The 25299-nt window shown below is 41.7% G+C and overlaps 1 protein-coding gene across 1 annotated transcript in view; it reads right to left on the bottom strand.

The window, feature by feature from the left end:
- The window catches only part of MYO10 (myosin X), a 273342-nt gene that overhangs the window by 130366 nt on the left and 117677 nt on the right, over positions 1 to 25299 (bottom strand). The window contains exon 3 of the mRNA XM_074945009.1: positions 18590 to 18748. Within this exon, the coding sequence (XP_074801110.1) occupies positions 18590 to 18748 (159 nt within the window). The remainder of the gene's footprint in view (positions 1 to 18589; positions 18749 to 25299) is intronic.

Raw genomic sequence — 25299 nt, 5'->3', positions numbered from 1 at the left:
TGTATAAATGTTTCATCATTTTCAGTCTAACATGCTAGAGCCCTTCAGCTTTGTGGTTTTCAATTCTAAATGATTCACAAGACGTAACATTCAGTGGGGTAAATACCATGGGTACAGTTTTCAAAAACGCCTAAGAGACTTAAGAGCAAAGTCCCTTTTTTAAAAGGGACTGAGACATTTAGGAGCCTAAATCCTACTGGTGATCCTTAGACACTTCTGAAAATTTTACTGTTACTTTTTTTAAAAACTTATTTTTTTACAAACTACTATAGTTTTGAAATAAATGGTTAATCCTATATGTGTATATTTGCAGAAGTACAGCAGTTTCTTCTGTAGTTGGAACAAGTGATCAGAATGAAAGACACTAGATTGTAAACAACGGGAAACACAATGCCACTGAATCATATCATCCAAATCCAGGGTTGAAGAAATAGCCTCCAGACTTCCATTTGGCATGCAGACACCTGGTAATAATCCACAACAGCAAGAAGTATTTACATCTTTGAATCACTTCACTATACAGGAAAATCAAAACCTTACTGAGATGAAGGGGGAAAGACGTTTGATAGAGCTTGAAAAATTCCAGCTCCACATGCATATGCACAAGGATGAATAAATAGAACCAATGGACTAATAGGCAGCCCAACAATAGTGCAATCTGCTACCCTACCATTCATACAGATGCTACCTTTGGAATGTTAGAGGCCTGTGAGTGTAACTAAGGAGATTCCTTGAGTTTCAGATTCACATCTCATTTTGAACATTTTCCTAACGCCTCAGAAGTGTCTTGCAACTGCAGACATTTTAGCGGGGAGAAGATTGAGATGGAAATATCAGTGCATAAAGATGGTGGCACAAGAATGGAAAGCTAACGCTATTCATACCAACCCATTATCCTGACTTTGTATTCAGATAGTCTGTGGGGGGACACACAAGCCTTCTTGTCATACAGCACTTTCGGATCAAGGGGATGAGGGACAACCTATGTTTGCTTCCCCACCTCTTCCCCCTCCCCAAGGAAAGCCACAGTCATGCCTAGCACTTGGAATACTGGATTTATGTATAAGGAAGGACAGATAGCCATGTGGTTAAGGAACAGAACTGGGACCCAAGAGCTCTTGGTTCATTTCCCAGTTCTGTCACAGACTTCCTGTGACACTTTGGGCTTGATCCGAAACCTATTGGCATCTACAGAAAGACTCCTATTGGCCTCAGTGGGTTTTAGATCAGGCTCTTGTGTGCCTCAATTCCCTATTTACAAAATCAGAACAATCTTTGCCTCCTCACAGAGGTGTTGTGAGGATAAACACATTATGCTTTATGAAATGCTTGGCTATTATGGTGATGGGGACCATAGAGGTAGACAGACAGACAGACAGACAGACAAGTGGATGCAGCATGGACACAACTAGTGATGAGCATTATCAGAAAAACATTTTAAAAGGAAATATGATATAGCCTGTCTTCTATTTTCTAAGTGGTACAGTGTAACTCAGTTATCAGAGTCTATTTGAACAGTTCCCCTTTTGATTATATCCTGCTCATCACTACACCTAAATCCAAAAACAATTGCAAACATCCCAACTGAGGGACATACAAAGAAGCAAAATCTCCATCTCCAGTAGTAAGTGTGGAGTGAATTCAGCTACACATTTTTATACCAAGCTAGGTAAGGCACTAATTGGCACTCCTATAATTTATAAGTTTCTTTACCTGCAGCCAAGAGGCATTCAAAGGGGTGCAAAATTCTTACCTAACTTTGAAAATAAATAAAAATAAACAAGTGTATTTCTAGTCTGATCCTTAAAACTCAAGTTCACACAAATAAAGGTGCATACAGCAACATCAATAGCACTTGGCCTTTGGAAAATAAAGTATTGATCCATATATATCCATTGATCTCCATTCTAGTGAATGGCCACTAGAAATGGAGATCATTAAAAGCAAATACTACTATAATTCCATTTATAAATCCACTGTGTTTATATAGATCTTTGTCTACAGTGATTTAAAGCACTTTTTCAATTCTGTTTTCTAGTAATGAATGGAAATGCAAAGAGTAATTAATGCTTTGTGACAGGAGTTCTCTTTGATGTACACTTTCAAAAGTTTACATGTATATATTAGCACAAAATGCCCAGTATAGGGTCAAATGGATCTGTGTGTGGATACTTCATGCAATGTTTTAACTAGGGCTGTCAATTAATTGCAGTTAACTCATGCAATTCACTCAAAAAATTAATCATGATTAATCGCCGTTTTAATCACACTGTTAAACAATAGACTACCACTTGAAATTTATTAAATATTTTTGAATGTTCGTCTACATTTTCAAAAATATTGATTTCAATTACAACAACACTGTTCACTTTCTATTATTATTTTTATTACAAATATTTGCACTGTAAAAATGATAAAGAAATAGTATTTTTCAATTCACTTCATACACATTTTCATATATATTGTGTTCTGCGTTGTAATTGAAAACAAAGTTTATATTATTTTTTATTCTAAATATTTGCACTGTAAAATTATAAACAAAAAAAATAGAATTTTTCAATTCACCTCATACAAGTACTGTAGTGCAATCTCTTTATCATGAAAGTGCAACTTACAAATGTAGATTATTTTTGCTACATAACTGCACTCAAAAACAAAACAATGCAAAACTTTAGAGCCTATAAATCCACTCAGTCCTACTTCTTGTTCAGCCAATTGCTAAGACAAACAAATACATTTATGGGAGATAATGCTGCCCACTTCTTATTTCCAATGTCACCGGAAAGTGAGAATAGGTGTTCACATGGGACTTTTGTAGCCAGCATTGCAAGGTATTTACGTGCCAGATATCCTAAACATTCATTTGTCCCTTCATGCTTCGGCCACCAATCCAGATGACATGCTTCCATGCTGATGAGGCTAGTTAAAAAAAAATGTGTTAATTAAATTTGTGACTGAACTCTTGGGAGAGAACTGTATGTCTCCTGCTCTCTGTGTTGCCTGCATTCTGCCATATATTTCATGTTATAGCAGTCTTGGATGATCACTAAGCACATTTCACTGAAGATCTGACAAGACACAAAGAAGGTACCAACGTGAGATTTCTAAAGACAGCTACAGCACTCGACCCAAGGTTTAAGAATCAGAAGTGCCTTCCAAAATCTGAGCGGGATCAGGTGTGGAGAATGCTTTCAGAAGTCTTAAAAGAGCAACACTCCGATGCGGAACCCAAACCACCAAAGAGGAAAATCAACCTTCTGCTCGTGGCATCTGACTCAGAGGATGAAAATGAACATGCGTCAGGCCCGCACTGCTTTGGATCGTTATCAAGTAGAACCCGTCATCAGCATGGACGCATGTCCCCTGGAATGGTGGTTGAAGTATGAAGGGACATATGAATCTTTAGCGCATCTGGCATGTAAATATCTTGTGACACGGGCTACAACAGTGCCATGCAAACATCGGTTCTCACTTTCAGGTGATATTGTGAACAAGAAGCGGGCAGCATTATGTCCTGCAAATTGTAACCAAACTTGTTTGTCTGAGTGACTGGCTGAACAAGAAGCAGGACTGAGTGTACCTGTAGTCTCTAAAGTTTTACATTGTTTTGTTTTGAATGCAGGGGGGTTTTTGTACATAATTCTAAATTTCTAAGTTCAATTTTCATGATAAAGAGATTGCACTACAGTACTTGTATTGGGTGAACTGAAAAATATTATTTCTTTTGTTTTTTACAGTGCAAATATTTGTAACCAGAAATAAATATAAAGTGAGAACTGTATACTTTGTATTCTGTGTTGTAACTGAAATCAGTATATTTGAAAATGTAGAAAACATCAAAAAATATTTAAATAAATGGTATTCTATTCTTAACAAAGCGTTTAATCATGCAATTAATTGCTATTAATTTTTTTAGTTGCACGATTAATCGTGATTAATTTTTTTAATCGCTTGACAGCCCTAGTTTTAACACATGCTCTATCTCTCTTTAGTACAGACCTGGAAAACTGGCAGATACAATTATCTCGCCCCTTGATGCAACAGGAAGGACCCTAATTCAAGTCATGCAATCCACTTTATCAATGTACAGCTTTCAGAGTAACAGCCGTGTTAGTCTGTATTCGCAAAAAGAAAAGGAGTACTTGTGGCACCTTAGAGACTAACCAATTTATTTGAGCATAAGCTTTCGTGAGCTACAGCTCACTTCATCGGATGCATACTGTGGAAAATACAGATGTTTTTATACACACAAACCATGAAAAAATGGGTGTTTATCACTACAAAAGGTTTTCTCCCCCCCTCCCCCCCCCCCCCCCGCTGGTAATAGCTTATCTAAAGTGATCACTCTCCTTACAATGTGTATGATAATCAAGGAAATGGCCCATCTTGATTATCATACACATTGGACCAAGACAAAGTCTGATTGGTTTTAGACTAAGGAATTAACTTCATTCTAGAGATTTGTGCTGAGGCGCTGATGACCTGGCCAATCTGTGCATACAGAACAGCCATGTCACTTCTATTGTAAATTACTGAGAACAGTACAGATGCAATTGACGCTGACATATAGGAATGCTTATGATCTCATTTCTACTGTTTTCAGAGAGTTACTTCTGATTACACCAATTTCAGCATAATTAGGGGCAAAGGTTCATATAATTAGCCGGTGTAATCTGGCATAGCTCCACCAAAGTCAGTATAGCTATGCTGATTTGAGCCAGCTGAAGATTGGCCCAAAGACTGCTTACATGCAGCTGCTCAGGACCGTGTTTGGGCAGTTTACACATACGGTAAAGGCTTCTAACTAATACATCCAAACTTTTGCATAAATCACAACGGGTTTTGGCTTTGTAAACTGCCATTTTATTTTTTTAACCATGTCCTCCCATTCACCCTCACCTCTTTTTAACTTGTACATAGCCAGGGGATATCTGCCGAGTGCCTCTATAGTGCATTAGTTAAACCCATCCTAAGGAATTCTGGTTTTATTGGATAACGGTTGCAGAAGCATGTTTCATTCTTTTCCCACGTAACATGCATTGACATCGGTTTCCTGTTGGCCACGCAGGCATGGCACAGAGCAATTGCACAACTAGTGCACAAAACCTAATGATATTTTTGTGAGTAAAATAAAACTTTGGTATAATCTAAGGCAATTGCCTCTGGAAATTTTAATTACCAAATACCAGGGTAATGGACACTATATAAGAACCTAGATAGACTGGACGGGTTTACTGACCTGGATGCTAAAGCATCCCTGCTCTCTGAGTGGAATTTAAAAAAAAAGCAAGACAATTCATCATATCATTGATTATTATGTACAAGCATGAATCAGTTCCCTCAGGGAACTCTTGCGAATTAAAAGAGAGAAAACATGCTATAATTAGATGTCTGAATTATTAGTAGCAGAACATACTCAGTTAAAAGAAATAATATGAAAAGAAAGCAGAGTTAAATCTGATTATAGAAATTTTATATACTTTTCTAAAGACATATAACTAGCTTTGATTCCAATGAAGTTGCTGAGATTTTTGCAATCAAACAAAGAATCAGGAAGGAACTAAGTACCAGTTTCAGAGCTTTTTAAAATTAAGAGTGATTTTGCTATCTCATCCCAGGTTATTATACATTTGCCTCTTCATCTAAAGGAGAATGAGTGGTGGCAAAAAGGAGGTACAAAAGCACAAATAATGGAAACAGAGCTCTCAATTACCACTGCCACTCTCTGAGGTGGAAGAGGCTGGTGGAATACTTTGCAGCTCAATTCTTGGCACAAGAACTATGTATATACACACACACACACACACACACACACACAATCTAACATATGGTTACACTCATCTGCAGGCAGCTTCAATCTTAATTTGGGCTAGAAAATAACCCGTTTTGTTCACCTTCCCCCAAACCTTCCTCCAATCCCACTACAGACTGTCTGCCATATTTGAGACAACTATGTGACCTTTTTGACAGTCTTCAGCTCATTATTCACATGAAAACTTGCAGCAATGACCGACAAACTGCTGCTTGGCACTTGCTGGGGAAAAGAGGGGCAGGGCAGAGAACCCACTCTGAATTTCTCTGAGTCTACTGAGCTAGGGAAATGAAACAGGTTTCAGAGTAGCAGCCGTGTTAGTCTGTATACGCAAAAAGAAAAGGAGTACTTGAGGCACCTTAGAGACTAACCAATTTATTTGAGCATCAGCTTTTGTGAGCTATAGCTCACTTCATCGGATGCATTCAGTGGAAAATACAGTGAGGAGATTTATATACACACAGAACATGAAAAAATGGGTGTTTATCATGAACACTGTAAGGAGAGTGATCACTTAAGATGAGCTATTACCAGCAGGAGAGTGCGGGGGGGCGGGGGAAATACTCTGTAGTGATAATCAAGGTGGGCCATTTCCAGCAGTTAACAAGAACGTCTGACGAACAGTGGATGGACTTTACTAAAACTAGACAAGCCATTTACAACACACACTTTGCTTCTCTACAAAGGAAAAAGGACACTAAACTTTCTAAACTACTGCATGCCACAAGAGGTCACAGAAATGGTTCCCTTAACCCACCGGAAACCTACTGACCGCTATTCCTACCTACATGCCTCCAGCTTTCACCCAGACCACACCACACGATCCATTGTCTACAGCCAAGCTCTGCGATACAACTGCATTTGCTCCAACTCCTCAGACAGAGACAAACGCCTACAAGATCTCTATCAAGCATTCTTGCAACAACAATACCCACCTGCTGAAGTGAAGAAACAGATTGACAGAGCCAGAAGAGTACCCAGAAGTCACCTACTACAGGACAGGCCCAACAAAGAAAATAACAGAACGCCACTAGCCGTCACCTTCAGCCCTCAACTAAAACCTCTCCAACGCATCATCAAGAATCTACAACCTATCCTGAAGGACGACCCATCACTCTCACAAATCTTGGGAGACAGGCCAGTCCTTGCCTACAGACAGCCCCCCAACCTGAAGCAAATAGTCACCAGCAACCACACACCACACAACAGAACCACTAACCCAGGAACCTATCCTTGCAACAAAGCCCGTTGCCAACTCTGTCCACATATCTATTCAGGGGACACCATCATAGGGCCTAATCACATCCGACACACTATCAGAGGCTCGTTCACCTGCACATCTACCAAAGTGATATATGCCGTCATGTGCCAGCAATGCCCCTCTGCCATGTACATTGGTCAAACTGGACAGTCTCTACGTAAAAGAATAAATGGACACAAATCAGATGTCAAGAATTATAACATTCATAAACCAGTCGGAGAACACTTCAATCTCTCTGGTCACTCGATTTCTGACCTAAAAGTAGCTATTCTTCAACAAAAAGACTTCAGAAACAGACTCCAAGGAGAGACTGCTGAATTGGAATTAATTTGCAAATTGGATACAATTAACTTAGGCTTGAATAGAGACTGGGAGTGGTTGAGTCATTACACAAAGTAAAACTATTTCCCCTTGTTTATTCCCCCCCCCCCCCCCCCCGCCCCAGACGTTCTTGTTAACTGCTGGAAATGGCCCACCTTGATTATCACTACAAAGGGTTTTCTCCCCTCCCCCCAACTCTCCTGCTGGTAATAGCTCATCTTAAGTGATCACTCCCCTTACAGTGTGCATGATAAACACCCATTTTTTCATGTTCTGTGTGTATATAAATCTCCTCACTGTATTTTCCACTGAATGCATCCGATGAAGTGAGCTTTAGCTCACGAAAGCTTATGCTCAAATAAATTGGTTAGTCTCTAAGGTGCCACAAGTACTCCTTTTTGTTTTTGGAAATGAAACAGATTCAAAATTGCAAATCCAAGGCAATGAACCTCTGGTGGAATGAATTCCTGACTCTGGACATCACAAGCATGGTCAAATAAAAGGCTGTTTAAGTTAGAGGGAATAAGCTACTCATGGCTTCCTAATGTCTTGAAAAGTGCACACTTCAAAGAAATTATCACTTCAAAGCAAGAACCAGCTAATTCCTACTTCAGAGTTGAATTCAAAAGGAAAATCAAACATGTTTATGGATTGTGTTTAAATAGCAAACAAGTCAAAAGGGGATGCTTTCAGCATTGAATAATGCAGTGTTTATAAGTGTAGAAGAGGAGGTGAGCTTTCATATTAATTTTATTTTTAGATATCTTTTAACTTAAAAAAAAAAAAAAAAAAAAACTTCCTTACTCTGATCTCTATAAAATGTGCTTGCCTCGACCAGTTGTTAACCACTTGACTGGCTGGGACAAGAAAGAGGCAGCTCCCTTCAGTGGCAGCTCTAACACCATAATTTAAATGTCCTGTCCCCTGGTACACTCCAAGTGATGTGGTTTATGGTGTCTTCCCCAAGACTGGGCTAGTCTCTTCTATGATGTGTGATTAACTGAAACTGACCCAAGGAGTGGGTCTCAACAGCGCTTGGGGACATTTATCCCTTTGATATGGCAACAAGCATAACCGCTATACACCACTGAACTGCCTGACACTTCTACTTTTGGAAATGAACATTTGAATGAAGTAGAAATTACATCCTTCAACTGTCTGTTTTACCATGTGCACATCGCTGGCTTAGTTTGTCTCAATTCCTGGTTTCCCTTCAAAGAGGTCACATTTTCAAGCATGGGCAGCTTAATATGATGTCCACATTTAGCATTTGGATGCGGATACTGGCATTTAGGTATTTTTAAAAGACAATTCACATACCTACTGTGAGTGCTGATCTGACTTTCAAATATGGGAGTCTGACCTCATACTTAGGCACGCACATAAAGTTGGACTCCCCATGTTAAATTAACCCCAGTTTCCCCCTGGCAAAGTAATGAAGAAGGTAGAGATAATCACCTCAGCAGCCTCTGATCTCCACTAGTATCCTGCCTAAATGCTTCACTCTTTCCTTGTCTGAATTTCCACAAAGGAAAACAAACGTGAGCTTCACACCTGCAGCACATGGCACACAGACACAACTAATGGCAGAAACAATTGTTCTCTCTATCCAAAACTTCTGGTCTTTGGTTATTGAAGTCATGCATTGCTACAGAGCCTTGTGGGAACATTATGCCAGGCTGGAGAAGACACTTAAGGAAATCGAGGCTCAGGTGATCTTCAGTGGGATTCTGCCTGTTCCTAGAGAAGAGCAACAAAGGTGTGACAAGATTATGACTTATCAACAGATGGCTCAGGCAGTGGTGCTATAAGGAGGGCTCTGGGATATATGGCCACTGGGAGGCATTCATGGACAGAGGACAGTTCTCTCGGGATGGACTTCATCTGAGTAGGGAAGGAAATAGACTTCTAGGATGGAGGCTGGCAGAACGGATTAAGAGAGCTTTAAACTAGGAATTTGGGGGAGATGGTTGGCAGATGTCCAGATAATCTCCACGCTGGATTTTAACATTGAGAGGGAAGAAAACAAAGTAAGAAAGGATACAGCCGTGGGTAGGAGAATGGACATAAGGAGGAAGGGCAGTGTGGATACCAGTCTAATAGGTCATACTGGCTGTAGAATGTCCGTGCCTAAATGGGTACAGAATGTGAGCGACGCCAAAATGCAAAAATTAAGATATTTGTACACCAATGCGAGGAGCCGAGGTAACAAAATGGAGGAACTAGAGCTACTGGTGCAGGAAGTGAAATCAGATATTATAGGGATAACAGAAACATGGTGAAATAGTAGTCATGACTGGACTACAGGTATTAAAGGGTATGTGTTGTTTAGGAAAGACAGAAATAAAGGTAAAGGTGGTGGAGTAGCATTGTATATCAATGATGAGGTAGAATGTAAAGAAATAAGAAGCGATGGAATGGATAAGACAGAGTCCGTCTGTGCAAAAATCACATTGGGGAAGAAAATTACTAGAGCCTCCCCTGTGATAGTGCTTGGGGTGTGCTATAGACCGCCAGGATCTAATTTGGATATGGATAGAGGCCTTTTTAATGTTTTTAATGAAGTAAATACTAATGGAAACTGCATGATCATGGGAGACTTTAACTTCCCAGATATAGACTGGAGGACGAGTGCTAGTAATAATAATAGGGCTCCGATTTTCCTGGAAGTGATAGCTGATGGATTCCTTCATCAAGTAGTTGCTGAACCGACTAGAGGGGATGCCATTTTAGATTTGGTTTTGGTGAGTAGTGAGGACCTCAGAGAAGAAATGGTTGTAGGGGATAATCTTGGTTCAAGTGATCATGAGCCAATTCAGTTCAAACTGAATGGAAGGATAAACAAAAATAAATCTGCGACTAGGGTTTTTGATTTCAAAAGGGCTGACTTTCAAAAATTAAGGAAATTAGTTAGGGAAGTGGATTGGACTGAAGAATTTATGGATCTAAAGGCAGAGGAGGCCTGGGATTACTTCAAGTCAAAGCTGCAGAAGCTATCGGAAGCCTGCATCCCAAGTAAGGGGAAAAAAATTCATAGACAGGAGTTGGAGACCAAGATGGATGAGCAAGCATCTCGGAGAGGTGATTAAGAAAAAGCAGAAAGCATACAGGGAGTGGAAGATGGGAGGGATCAGAAAGGAAAGCTATCTTATTGAGGTCAGAACATGTAGGGTTAAAGTGAGGAAGGCTAAAAGTCAAGTAGAATTGGACCTTGCAAAGGGAATTAAAACCAATAGTAAAAGGTTCTATAGCCATATAAATAAGAAGAAAACAAAGAAAGAAGAAGTTGGACCGCTAAACACCGAGGATGGAGTGCAGGTTAAGGATAATCTGGGCATGGCCCAATATCTAAACAAATACTTTGCCTCAGTCTTTAATGAGGCTAATGAGGAGCTTAGGGATAATGGTAGCATGACAAATGGCAATGATTATATGGAGGTAGATATTACCATATCTGAGGTAGAAGCGAAACTCGAACAGCTTAATGGGACTAAATCGGGGGGCCCAGATAATCTTCATCCAAGAATATTAAAGGAATTGGCAAATGAAATTGCAGCCCATTAGCACAAATTTTTAATGAATCTGTAAACTCAGGAGTTGTACCATATGATTGGAGAATTGCTAACATAGTTCCTCTTTTTAATAAAGGAAAAAAAAGTGATCCGGGTAACTCCAGACCTGTTAGTTTAACATCTGTAGTATGCAAGGTCTTGGAAAAAATTTTGAAGGAGAAAGTAGTTGAGGACATTGAAGTCAACGGTAAATGGGACAAAATACAACATGCTTTTACAAAAGGTAGATCGTGCTAAACCAACCTGATCTCCTTCTTTGAGAAAGTAACAGATTTTTTAGACAAAGGAAATGCAGTGGATCTAATTTACCTAGATTTCAGTAAGGCGTTTGATATGGTGCCACATGGGGAATTATTAGTTAAATTGGAAAAGATGGGGATCAATATGAAAATTGAAAGGTGGATAAGGAATTGGTTAAAGGGGAGACTACAGTGAGTCATAGTGAAAGGTGAACGGTAAGGCTGGAGGGAGGTTGCCAGGGGAGTTCCTCAGGGATCGGTTTGGGGACCAAACTTATTTAATCTTTTTATTACTGACCTCGGCACAAAAAGTAGGAGTGTGCTAATCAAGTTTGCAGATAATACAAAGCTGGGAGGCATTGCCAATTTAGAGAAGGACCGGGATATCATACAGGAGGATCTGGATGACCTTGTAAACTGGAGTAATAGTAATAGGATGAAATTTAATAGTGAGAAGTGTAAGGTTATGCATTTAGGGATTAATAACAAGAATTTTAGTTATAAGCTTGGGCCGCATCAATTAGAAGTAATGGAAGAGGTGAAGGACCTTGGAGTATTGGTTGACCACAGGATAACTATGAGCAACCCATGTGATGTGTCAGTAAAAAAAGCTAATGCGGTCTTGGGATGCGTCAGGCGAGGTATTTCCAGTAGAGATAAGGAGGTGTTAGTACCATTATACAAGGCACTGGTGAGACCTCACCTGGAATACTGTGTGCAGGTCTGGTCTCCCATGTTTAAGAAGGATGAATTCAAACTGGAACAGGTACAGAGAAGGGCTACTATCATGATCCGAGGAATGGAAAACCTGTCTTGTTAAAGGAGACTCAAAGAGCTTAGCTTGTTTAGCCTAACCAAAAGAAGGCTGAAGGGAGATATGATTGCTCTCTATAAATATATCAGAGGGATAAATACCAGGGAGGGAGAGGAATTATTTAAGCTCAGTACCAGTGTGGACACAAGAACAAATGGATATAAACTGGCCATCGGGAAGTTTAGACTTGAAATTAGACAAAGGTTTCTAACCATCAGAGGAGTGAAGTTCTGGAACAGCCTTCCAAGGGAAGCAGTGGGGGCAAAAGACCTATCTGGCTTCAAGATTAAACTCGATAAGTTTATGGAGGAGATGGTATGATGGGATAACATGATTTTTGGCAATTAATTGATCTTTAACTATTCATGGTAAATAGGCCCAATGGCCTGTGATAGGATGTTAGATGGGGTGGGATCTGAGTTACCACAGAGAATTCTTTCCTGGGTATCTGGCTGGTGAACCTTGCCCACATGCTCAGGGTTCAGCTGATCACCATATTTGGGGTCAGGAAGGAATTTTCCTCCAGGGCAGATTGGAAGAGGTCCTGGGGGCTTTGCGCCTTCCTCTGTAACATGGGGCACAGGTCACTTGCTGGAGGATTCTCTGCTCCTTGAAGTCTTTAAACCATGATTTGAGGACTTCAATAGCTCAGACATAGGTGAGAGGTTTATTGCAGGAATGGGTGGGTGAGATTCGGTGGTCTGCATTGTGAGGAGGTCAGACTAGATGATCATAATGGTCCCTTCTGACCTTAATATCTATGAATCTTACCAGACTCCTCTCTGTATAACTGCATCAGTAGCCACAAGCATATCCTTCCATATTCGATTATCAAGGAGACTGCACCTCTTCCTCTCAGACTTGGCCCTAGTCATGGTGACTCGTGCCTTCGTCCTCTCCAGGTCTGGCTACTGTTACGTGGTCTCTTTGGGTCTGTCTGAGAAAGCCACATTCAAGTTTCAGCTCATCTAACACCAGACAACTCACCTCCCTTTTAGGAAAGATAGGAGACACATGCTTCCAACTCTTTCCCTGTGCATTTCTGGACCCACTTGCGGGCCAATTCCTGATCTTCAGTTCCATCAATGGACTAGGACTTGGCTACCTCAGGATCCACCTCTTCCTCACGTCTACACCAAGAAAACTACTATCAGCAGGGACATTACAGCAGACAGAGCCCAAGGTGCAACTCTCAGCAGTGAGAAGAAGAATGCATTGCATGGAGGGTCCTGAACTATGGGGCTCCCTACCACCAGAGGTACGGAGGTGCTCATGTCTCCTCTTTTAGAGCACAACCAATAGCACACCTCTTTTGAGAGATTTTCCACAAGAAAGGCTACAGAAGAGATCAGAAGATTGTCCCTGCCCTTAGGTAACTTCCTCCAAAACAAAATACATCCTAAATGAAGGAGGAGCAGAGAAAAGCATCCTTCCTCAGGTAACAGTTTTACTTCTTTGAGTATTGTATTTGGGGCCTGGATACTGAGGTGACCGTCCTGTTCCACAGTCGTTTAAAAGGACAGGTACCTACCATGGTTCTATAACAAAACAACGAGGGAGAGAAAAACAGCACGTTTGTTTTCCTTTGTGGAAATTCAGACAAGGAAAGAGTGAAGCAGTGTATGAGGAAAACACATTAAATACAAAACAGATTTAGGTATGTTCAATTTTGACTTGAGACATCAAAATGGTTGAACTCAAATTAGAATGGATTTTATTATCTCTTCCAGCCTCAATCTGGACACCACTAGCTGCTTCAGAATATTGACTACAAAGTTAGACAAGTTTCTGATAGTGCAGAAGTTTCTTATAGCCCAGCATTCCCTGAATGGAAGAGGGGAAAAAATAATAAGGCTTATACTTTACACTGGTCTTCACTGCTGGAGTTGCTGGCTGAGGCTAAGCAAATCGATGAGGAGCCTGATAAGCTGTGGCATCCATAGCAAATATCTTCACGATAATAAGGAAATAATGGAGGGTTTAAGGATAAGGGTATCATTATGCCAGACAAAAAGGCATGAAAGGCGTAATTAACCGAAGTGAATTGCAAATTGAAATTGTACATAAATCTTCAGATGTTTACCTATGTCTTCTCTGCAGGAATATGAATGCTTTAATACAGGAAAGAAAGACAACAGTTTGGAACAAATGGATTATCAAGGGAAAAGAACTCCATTTAAAATGTCTTCATTGGAAAGCAACGATGTTCAATATAAATACTGTGTGGAGAAAACTTATTTATTCTTCTTTGTAATTTCACAGATAATCTTCACAAGCCTTTCCACATACAATTTAGATATTGGTGGACTGCGTTTCAGGTGATGACATTTTGCTGTATAAACACGGGTGTTATAACAAACAAGTAAATATACAGCATTACACTGTACTCACTACTATGAGTATCAAAGCAACTTTCTAGTCTCATTGCCATGTGAGCCAGAAGGTTTTTTAAAAACAGCATAATGTCTGTATTACTTTAAACACAATTTGTATGCTGCTTTTTTTAAAAGTTACATACATTAATCTTGACTGTATGAATATACAGAAGGCACATTCTTCCACAGGAAAAATAAAGTTAGCAGAGAGACCACAAGAGATCTACAAGCTACAAGCATTTGCACAATGGCCTGTGATAGGGGGTGGTCCAGAGACAACTCACCCCAGGAAGAGGACAGTGCTTAGAGAGGCACAATTCCTTGCTGATTTCTCTGCAATGAATTACACTCCTGTTGGCCAGCCACCTCTGTGGGCTAGTGGCAGGAAGTCAGGTTAATGGCTCCATATCCTTCCTGACTCAGTGGGGAAGAGGGACATGGAGGGAGGCTATGGTTGCCTCTGGCCCTTGTACAAAGAACTTAAATTGTAAGGGGAAGGTTCCTTGTGTGTTCTGTGCAAGGAACAATCCAGTCCAAAGTGAGAATGACAATGAAGTTTATCCCTTTAGCTGTATGAAAACATTTGGCAAATGTTAAGCGAACCTAATCTAACCTTTCCCCCTCTATCAAATTTTGGCTTTATCCCCGTAACGTATCATTGCAAGGTCCCTACATGGTTCAATAGCTCTGATTTTGGGCATCCAGTATCCATCTTATGATTGGCCACTCCTGGCAACAAAAAATTTCAGGCTGCATCTTTTGCTATCTGAAGTGCCACTACTCCTGTCACCCTCAGCAGTGCTCTGGCTGGGGTGGAATAGCACTGCTCCCTATATCAGACCCTGGCCGCACATGTAGGCCAAGTGGGTTGCTTGAATACAAATTTCACTGCATTGTATTTGAATGAGCTGGAGTTTTGTGAGGTGACGACACAGTGGACCCAAACAGTAAAATCAACAATACCACAGGGAAAATGATCAGCATCAGCAACTGACAGTGCCATGTCACCAGCAACAGAACACAAATCTAGGAATTTATACTGCACTCATCACCAGAATATTAGAGAGATCCATGGGTTGCCACAACAAGACAGGGAACAAACTAGAACACAGCTCTGTAAATAAAGCCATTTCTTGATTCTCCACAAGAGCTTTTTTTCCCTTAAAAAAAAAAAAAAGAAAAGGCAGAATCTAAATGTCAGCCTGTCTACTCACTGGGAAATTTATAAGTAGTTATTTATTTTTACTCTTAAAATAAATAAATAAATCCCAAGGCAGCCTGAAAGGTGTTTCCTTAATTTCTTCTACTTCCTTTGCACGCACAGAGTTGTTCATGTATGCTGAACTATCAGAATTGATTTTTATTTATTTATTTTTTAGACAAAATGGCTCATTTGTTTGAGAAAAAACATATGTAAAAATTAGGGCTGTCAATTAATCGCAGTTCACTCATGCGAGTAACTCAAAAAAATTAATCGTGATTTTAAAAAGTAATCGTGATTAATCACAGTTTTAATCGCACTGTTAAACAATAGAATACCAATTGAAATTTATTAAATATTTTGGATGTTTTTCTACGTTTTCATATATATTGTATTCTGTGTTGTAACTGAAATCAAAGTTTATAATATTTTTTATTCTAAATATTTGCACTGTAAAATTATAAACAAAAAAATAGAATTTTTCAGTTCACCTCATACAAGTACTGTAGTGCAATCTCTTTGTCATGAAAATGAAACTTACAAATGTAGAATTTTTTTTGTTATATAACTGCACTCAAAAACAAAACAATGTTAAACTTAAGAGCCTACAAGTCTGCTCAGTCCTACTTCTTGTTCAGCCAATTGCTAAGACAAACAAGTTTGTTTACATTTACAGGAGATAATGCTGCCCTCTTCTTATTTACTGTGTCACCAGAAAATGAGAACTTTTGAGCAGGCATTGCAAGGTATTTACGTGCCAGATATGCTAAACATTCATATACCCCTTCATGCTTTGGCCACCATTCCAGAGGACATGCTTCCATGCTGATGACGCTCGTTACAAAAAATGTGTTAATTAAATTTGTCATTGAACTACCTGGGGGAGAATGGTATGTCCCTGTTCTGTTTTTACCCACATTCTGCCATCTATTTCATGTTATAGCAATCTCAGATGATGACTCAGCACAGGTTGTTCATTTTAAGAACACTTTCAGTGCAGATTTCACACAACACAAAGAAGGTACCAATGTGAGATTTTTAAAGGTATCTACAGCACTTGACCTGAGGTTTATGAATCTGAAGTGCCTTCCAAAAATCTGAGAGGGATGAGATGTGGAGCATGCTTTCAGAAGTCTTAAAAGAGCAACACTCTGATGCGGAAACTACAGAACCTGAACCACCAAAAAGAAAGCTGCTTTGCATTGTTATTGAGCAGAACCTGTCATCAGCATGGACACGTGTCCCCTGGAATGGTGACTGAAGAATAAAGGGACACATGAATCTTTAGCACATCTGGCACGTAAATATCTTGCAATGCCGGCGACAACAATGCCATGAGAACGCCTGTTCTTACTTTCAGGTGACATTGTGAATAAGAAGCAGTCAGTATTATCTCCTACAAATTGTAACCAAACTTGTTTGTATGAGCTATTGGTTGAACAAGAAGTAGAACTGAGTGGACTTGCAGGCTCTAAAATTTTACATTGTTTTATTTTTGAATCATTTTTTTTTTTACATAATTCAACATTTTTAAGTTCAACTTTCATGATAAAGAGATTGCACTACAGTACTTGTATTAGTGAATGAAAAATACTATTTCTTTTGTTTTTTACAGTGCAAATACTTGTAATCAAAAATAAATAAAAAAGTGAGCATTGTACACTTTGCATTCTGTGTTGTAATTGAAAGCAATATATTTGAAAATGTAGAAAATATCCAAAAATATTTAAATAAATGGTGTTCTATTATTGTTTAACAGTGCAATTAATCGAAATTAATTTTTTTAATCGCTTGATAAAATAAAGATAACCCTAATAAATAAGATAAGATAATAAGATAACCCTTGATAACCCTAATAAAAATTATGAGGACTTTATAAAACATATTAAAAAAAGACAAGCTCAAATTTAAGATTATCAGCACTGACTTTTCCTTTGGCAGCAACATGTAAAGGAACAAAAGCAGCTTTGTGTCCTTTTGTGTTTCTTTATGCTGAATAATGAAATTCCCTAAAGGTGATGAGGGTTGCTTGGATTTTAAATATGTGTTTATTTAAATTCAGCCTATTTGTTTATAAGAGATGGACTTTGGCAGAAAATAACATTATGCTGGCTATTCCAAGAAGTTGGAAAGAAACTTTAGGCTAAATTACATTTTTCTGCATGTCAAGTTATTTTATTACACTTTATTACAAAATGAAAAATAAGTATAAAAAAAGCCAACAAGAGTCACCGTTGTTCTCTGTATGCTGCTCACAATAATGTTAGATTGGGATCAACATTGGTGCTAAAAAGTAAAATTTAAACTCTATTAGCCATAGAAGTGGGCAATATAAAGTCAAGAAAAATAAAACTCCATGTATACTAATGGCCTGATTTTCAGAGGTCCTGAGCACCCAGCTGCTTCCACTGATGTAAGCTCCTAAACCTGCCCAATTTCTACGGCATGGGCTCTCCACCTGTGGGATCATGATAACCACCCTGTCCTACCTATATTGAAGAATGGGAGAAGGGTCTCAGCTAGATTCTGGCCAGATGGGATCCCCAGAGGGGGACTCAGTATGGAAAAGGTTGAGAAGCACTGTTCCATTGTGTCCTCTCAGACAATCTTCTCACAACTTCATCTGTTGGAGTATATTAAAAACAAACAAACAAAAAAAAACCCAGCATCTTTGCTCTCCTGTCCTGTCCCAAGAAATTTTAATGAATAAAAAAAAGCAAGACCTTAAAAATCAGTATCATGTCTGATTTTTATCGACATCAAAGATTCCATTGCACTTTTCTCATCAGCAGGGGTTTCTCTGGAGCCCCTGACCAAACTTTCCCTCCATTTTTTCTGGTGGAAAGTCAGCCTGCAACACATAGATGGATTCATTTCCTTTACATGTATATAGTTTGAAGAACTTAGGGGATGGGAGGTGCTAGATCAGTGTAAAATATTGCTGTTACATGCAGGAAAACACTCTTCATAGTCTTTGTTTCAGAAGACACTTACATAGATTTTATTTTGTTGATATCGCTGGAATAAGTTGTGCATGATGGAGCCCTCATGGAGGTCTACAAGTGCTGCCATGTCTTCCACACTCTCCACACTTGTTTGATGCATAGCGGTTACTTTTTGGTGCGTGATTGTACTCTGTTTGTAAGTGAATACCTGAAGGAGGAAAAACAGATGGTTCATTAAAGTCTCATGCGTATACAAGAAAATATTGTTCAAGCTGATAAACTAGACAGAGGTGAAATTCAGAGGGTCAGAACAAAGCATCTGCACCACATCAGTCCCATTTATACCTATTTTGAGGACTTATGGGAGACATAAGCCTTGTAGACCTGCACAGGAAAAGACTACTCCTCTGGTTACTAATAACTACATAATGAGTAATCAGAGGACTATAGTTCAGTTTGGGGTGAATAGAGTCCCATTATTGCACACTGCACTATTTAGGACTTCATTTACCAGGACAAATTTCTCCCTTAAGTAATTCACTGATTTCAGTGAAATTACACTGGGAAAGAAACATGTTTTGCAGTAACAAGTGTCAGAAATAAAAAATGATTGATTCAGTCATGGCGAGCAAAGTAAACATTTATGGGCTTGGTCCAACGTTCATTTAAATCTTTCCATTGTACTCTACGATCAGGATCAGTGACATGTTAGGTCATTAATCCAACATTAATGTGCAGGTTAAGTACTATGTGGAACAGCCTTTCAAGAGCAGGTGTCAGACTGTGATCAAAATGCATTGGACGGAACACAATTAGAGTATTTACTCATTAAATGAGTTCATGCATTTTCCATATAGCTGTTCTAAAGATCTGCTTGGAAGATATTTACATACAGGATCCAAGTAAATCACCATGTATGGATTTATTTAAAAAACTATATGTCTGAAGATCCAAGCATTTAAGGCTAAAGATGACTGTGCATCTAAAAATCTATGCAAGGACTGTTTAGAGATGTGATTTTATAATCTTCACCAACTCACTAATGAAATATTTTTAAAGCAAATATTAAACGAAGGTCCTGTAGAGACATGTTCTGAGTAAATATTACAGTAATGCACAACTGTTTTTGTCAGTAAATTCAGAAACTGACAGTATATACCTGGGGTTTGGCAAATGCCTGTTAAATGGCTTCATTACCCCTTGAATGGCTCTTTCACAGGTTTCAGAGTAGCAGCCCTGTTAGTCTGTATTCGCAAAAAGAAAAGGAGTACTTGTGGCACCTTAGAGACTAACCAATTTATTTGAGCATAAGCTTTTGTGAGCTACAGCTCACTTCATCGGATGCACTCAGTGGAAAATACAGTGATTAAATATTTCCCCATGTTTATTTCCCCCCACCCCCCCACTGTTCCTCAGACGTTCTTGTTAACTGCTGGAAATGGCCCACCTTGATTATCACTACAAAAGGTTTTGTCTCCCCCCGCCCCACCCCAGCTCTCCTGCTGGTAATAGCTCATCTTAAGTGATCACTCTCCTTACAGTGTGTATGATAACACCCATTTTTTCATGTTCTGTGTGTATATAAATCTCCTCACTGTATTTTCCACTGAATGCAGCCGATGAAGTGAGCTGTACCTCACGAAAGCTTATGCTCAGATAAATTGGTTAGGCTCTTTAACAGTTTCAATGTTGTGCTAATAGGTCTGGCAGGCTGGAACACTTTTTCACTTTTAACTACTAGATCCCCTCCCGAGGAAGAGTCAACAGGCTGCAGCAGGGAGATGTGAGAGTCTGCAGGAAGGGTCAGAATAGGGATAGGAAAGCCAGGAGGGTGGACACTAAGGGCTTGGCTACACTTGCGAGTTACAGCACAATAAAGGAGCCCCGGGTGCACCAGCTCACTAGCCGTCCACACTGGCAAGGCACGTAGAGCGCTCTGACTCTGCGGCTACAGTGCTGCTGGTACTCCACCTCGGCGAGTGGAATAACGTTTGCTGCGCCCCCGCTGGAGCACCGCGGCACCAGTGTGGACAAGGTGTTGCATTACTGCGCTCTGATCAGCCTCCGGAAATGTCTCATAATCCCCTTAAGTCAAGTGGCCACTCTTGTCATTGTTTTTGAATCACTGTAGGAATGCGGATATGCCCTTTGAAACCTCCGTTTCCGACAGCCAGATGCTTATCTGCTTGGAGACAAAGCAACCATTAGTGTGGAATGCTGTGTGTGAGAGAGAGAGAGAGGCGGGGGGAGGGGGGTCTGCTGCTGTCTGAACTTACAAGACAGTGTGCTGACATGCTCTCAGCCCCCCAAAAACCCACTCTCTCTCCCCACACATACACACAACACACTCCCTGTCACACTCCACCCCAACCCACCCCATCTGAAAAGCACGTTGCAGTCACTTGCATTCTTGGATAGCTGCCCATAATGCACCACGCCTGCGCCCAATGCTGCTGCAAGTGCCGCAAATGTGGCCACACCAGTGCGCTTGAAGCTGTCAGTGTGGACAGACTGCAGCGCTTTCCCTACTGCGCTCTACAAAGGCTGGTTTAACTCAAAGCGCTCTACATCTGCAAGTGTAGCCATGCCCTTAGGCCCAGTGGTGCCCCAAATTTTCAGGTGCCCTACGCAGCTGCATATGTTGTGTATGCCTAAGGACGGCCCTGATCATTACCAAGGATATCAAATATCTTTGGAATTCAGTTTCCTGTTTCTTTTTAAATTCACATTCCTGGCAGCTAACCTCTATAGGCACTGAATATATCATAAAAATAATTTCTGTAGGAGTTGCTTTTTTATTTATATAGCCAACTCTACTTGGCAATCTTATTCACCGGTAACGTAATCACCCTTAAAAACTGAGAAATCCAAACACTGGGGTAATGCAGAGATTTTAATAATGTGTTACATGAAAAAAATCTTCCAAAGCCTTCTGAAATAATATTTATAAAGCTTTCTTCTGACTTAAGAATTGTGATAACTGGCAGTCTAACTAGTTGTGAACATTTCAGAGTTGCCTATGTGGGCTACGAATTGCATGTTACTGGAGATTGGAACAATACGGTGCAAGATGCCAGGTCTTCTCAGGAAAAGAAAAGCTTCTAAAACCCAAATATTTTCAGAGCAAAACACGGAACATATTTCTTCTAATGAGGAGCTGAACAGGTGCAGTAATGGTCAGAATTATAGGAAGCTACTCTGTAAAAATAGAGGCCTGCCACTACTAGACATAGCAAAACAGTGAAAACCATGTCATCGTTGCAACAGAAAGAAAGAGGGAGGAAGGAGACCAAGCACTGGTCTACACTAGGAGTTGAGGTCGAATTTAGCAGTGTTAAATCGATTTAACCCTGTACCTGTCCACATGATGAAGCCCTTTTTTTCAACTTAAAGGGCTCTTAAAATCGATTTCCTTACTCCACCCCCGACAAGGGGATTAGCGCTGAAATCGGCCTTGCCAGGTCGAATTTGGGGTACCGTGGACACAATTAGACGGTATTGGCCTCCGTGAGTTATCCCAGAGTGCTCCATTGTAACCGCTCTGGACAGCACTCTCAACTCAGATGCACTGACCAGATAGACAGGAAAAGGCCCGCGAACTTTTGAATTTCAATTTCCTGTTTGGCCAGCGTGGCAAGCTGCAGGTGACCATGCAGAGCTCATCAACTGAGGTGACCATGCAGAGCTCATCAGCAGAGGTGACCATGATGGAGTCCCAGAATCGCAAAAGAGCTCCAGCATGGACCGAACGGGAGGTACGGGATCTGATCGCTGTATGGGGAGAGGAATCCGTGCTATCAGAACAATGTTCCAGTTTTCAAAATGCCAAAACATTTCTCAAAATCTCCCAGGGCATGAAGGACAGAGGCCATAACAGGGACCCAAAGCAGTACCGCGTGAAACTTAAGGAGCTGAAGCAAGTCTACCAGAAAACCAGAGAGGCGAATGGCCGCTACGGGTCAGAGCCCCAAACATGCCGCTTCTATGATGAGCTGCATGCCATTTTAGGCGGTTCAGCCACCACTACCCCAGCCGTGTTGTTTGACTCCTTCAATGGAGATGGAGGCAACACGGAAGCAGGTTTTGGGGACGAGGAAGATGATGATGATGAAGCTGTAGATAGCTCCCAGCAAGCAAGTGGAGAAACTGGTTTTCCCAACAGCCAGGAAATGTTTCTCACCCTGGACCTGGAGCCAGTACCCCCCGAACCCACCCAAGACTGCCTCCCGGACCCATCAGGCGGAGAAGGGACCTCTGGTGAGTGTACCTTTTAAAATACAATACATGGTTTAAAAGCAAGTATGTTTAATGATTAATTTGCCCTGGCATTCGTGGCTCTCCTGGATGTACTCCCAAAGCCTTTGCAAAAGGTTTCTGGGGAGGGCAGCCTTATTCCATCCACCATGGTAGGACACTTTACCACTCCAGGCCAGGAGCAAGTACTTGGGAATCATTGTAGAAGAAAGCATTGCAGTGTACGTTTGCTGGCATTCTTTATCTCTCTGTGTTATCCTCAGGAGAATGATATCATTCATGGTCACCTGGTTGAAATAGGGTGCTTTTCTTAAGGGGACATTCAGAGGTGCCCGTTTCTGCTGGGCTGTTTGCCTGTGGCTGAACAGAAATGTTCCCCGCTGTTAGCCACGGGGAGGAGGGAGGGGCTAGCCACGCGCTGGGGGGAGGCAAAATGCGACCTTGGAACGAAAGCACATGTGCTATGTATGTAATGTTAACAGCAAGGTTTACCGTGAAAGAGTGTACCCATTGTTCTAAAAAAATGTGTCTTTAAATACCACTGTCCCTCTTTTTTCCTCCACCAGCTGCATGTGTTTCAAGGATCACAGGATCTTCTCCTTCCCAGAGGCTAGTGAAGATTAGAAGACGAAAAAAACGCACTCGCGATGAAATGTTCTCTGAGCTCATACTGTCCTCCCACACTGACAGAGCACAGACGAATGCGTGGAGACAGACAATGTCAGAGTGCAGGAAAGCACAAAATGACCAGGAGGAGAGGTGGCGGGCTGAAGAGAGGGCTGAAGCTCAAATGTGGCAGCAGCGTGATGAGAGGAGGCAGGACTCAATGCTGAGGCTCCTGGAGGATCAAACTAATATGCTCCAGCATATGGTTGAGCTGCAGGAAAGGCAGCAGGAGCACAGACCGCCGCTACAGCCCCTGTGTAACCAACCACCCTCCTCCCCAAGTTCCATAGCCTCCTCACCCAGACACCCAAGAACGTGGTGGGGGGGCCTCCAGCCACCCAGCCACTCTACCCCAGAGGATTGCCCAAGCAATAGAAGGCTGGCATTCAATAAGTTTTAAACTTTTAAAGTGCTGTGTGGCCTTGTCCTTCTCTCCTCCACCACCCCTCCTGGGCTACCTTGGTAGTTATCCCCCTATTTGTGTGATGAATGAATAAAGAATGCATGAATGTGAAGCAACAATGACTTTATTGCCTCTGCAAGTGGTGATCGAAAGGAGGAGGGGAGGGTGGTTAGCTTACAAGGAAGTAGAGTGAACCAAGGGGCAGGGGCTTTCATCAAGGAGAAACAAACAGAACTTTCACTCCTTAGCCTGGCCAGTCATGAAACTGGTTTTCAAAGCGGGCTCCATGCTTGCCGTGGTATGGCGTCTGCACAGAAAAAAGGCACGGAACAATTGCCTGTATAAAAATGGACTGTATAAAAACGCTTTCTACAAAACCATCTTCTATAAATTCGACCTAATTTTGTAGTGTAGACATACCCCAAGATCAGTTACAGACTGAACAGAAGGCAGAAACAGGTTGCAACGCTGAAGTTAAACTAGGCAGTGGTGGGTGGGAAAGAATTAGTTATCTGAACCATGAAATGGGCAGGGGGAAAGCTGGGTCAGAGAAAAGTAAATGAAGTCACAACAAATTTTTGGCCTGCAAACATTTTTAGAGTCCCTAAGACCAGTAATGAGCTGCCAAAATCTTAACAACCGGTTCCCTCCTCACCCCACAAGGGCGTTGTGGCCTGCCCCCGCGACTCCTGCCCCATCCAACCCCCCGCGTTCCCCTCCCCCCATGGACCCCTGCCCCATCCACCCTCCTCCCCTGTCCCCTCACTGCCCCCGGAACTGGGCAGGAGGGTCTCGTGGGCCACTGTAGTGGGTGCCCACCCCACCCCGCCCCTAAGAACCACAGGGACCTGCCAGGGGGCGAGGTGGGGAGTCCTGGTGGCACTTACCTGGGGCGGCTCCCAGGAAGCATCCGGCAGGTCCCTCTGGCTCCTAAGGGCGGGGTAGCGAAGCTGGGGGGGAGCAGGGGGAGCGGTGGCTCCCCCCACTGATCACATCAAAAGTGGTGCCTTAGGCGCCAACTCTGTGGGTGCTTCAGGGCTGGAGCACCCTCGGGGAAAATTTGGTGGGTGCAAAGCACCCACCGGCAGCTCCCCACCCTGCGCCCGGCCCCAGCTCACCTCCGCTCCGCCTCCGCCTCCTCTCCTAAATGCGCTGCCCCGCTCTGCTTCTCCCTCCCGCCCCCCGACTTCCCATGAATCAGCTGTTCGCGCGGGAAGCCAGGGAGGGGCGAGAAGATAGCGGCGGCTTCCCGCTCAGGCCCAGGGAGGCGGAGGTGAGCTGGGGCAGGGAGCAGTTCCCCTGCATCCCCCCGCCCCCGGGTTACCTGCTGCGGCACGGGCGGCCCTCTTCGCGCCCCCACCCCAGCTCATCTCTGCTCCGCCTCCCTGCGCCTGAGCGCGAGCCGCCGCTTGATTTTCAGCCCTCCCAGGCTTCTC

Source organism: Natator depressus, chromosome 2, assembly GCF_965152275.1.
Source record: "Natator depressus isolate rNatDep1 chromosome 2, rNatDep2.hap1, whole genome shotgun sequence".
In the NCBI taxonomy this organism is placed as follows: domain Eukaryota; kingdom Metazoa; phylum Chordata; order Testudines; family Cheloniidae; genus Natator; species Natator depressus.
This window is presented reverse-complemented; position numbering and strand designations above follow the sequence as displayed.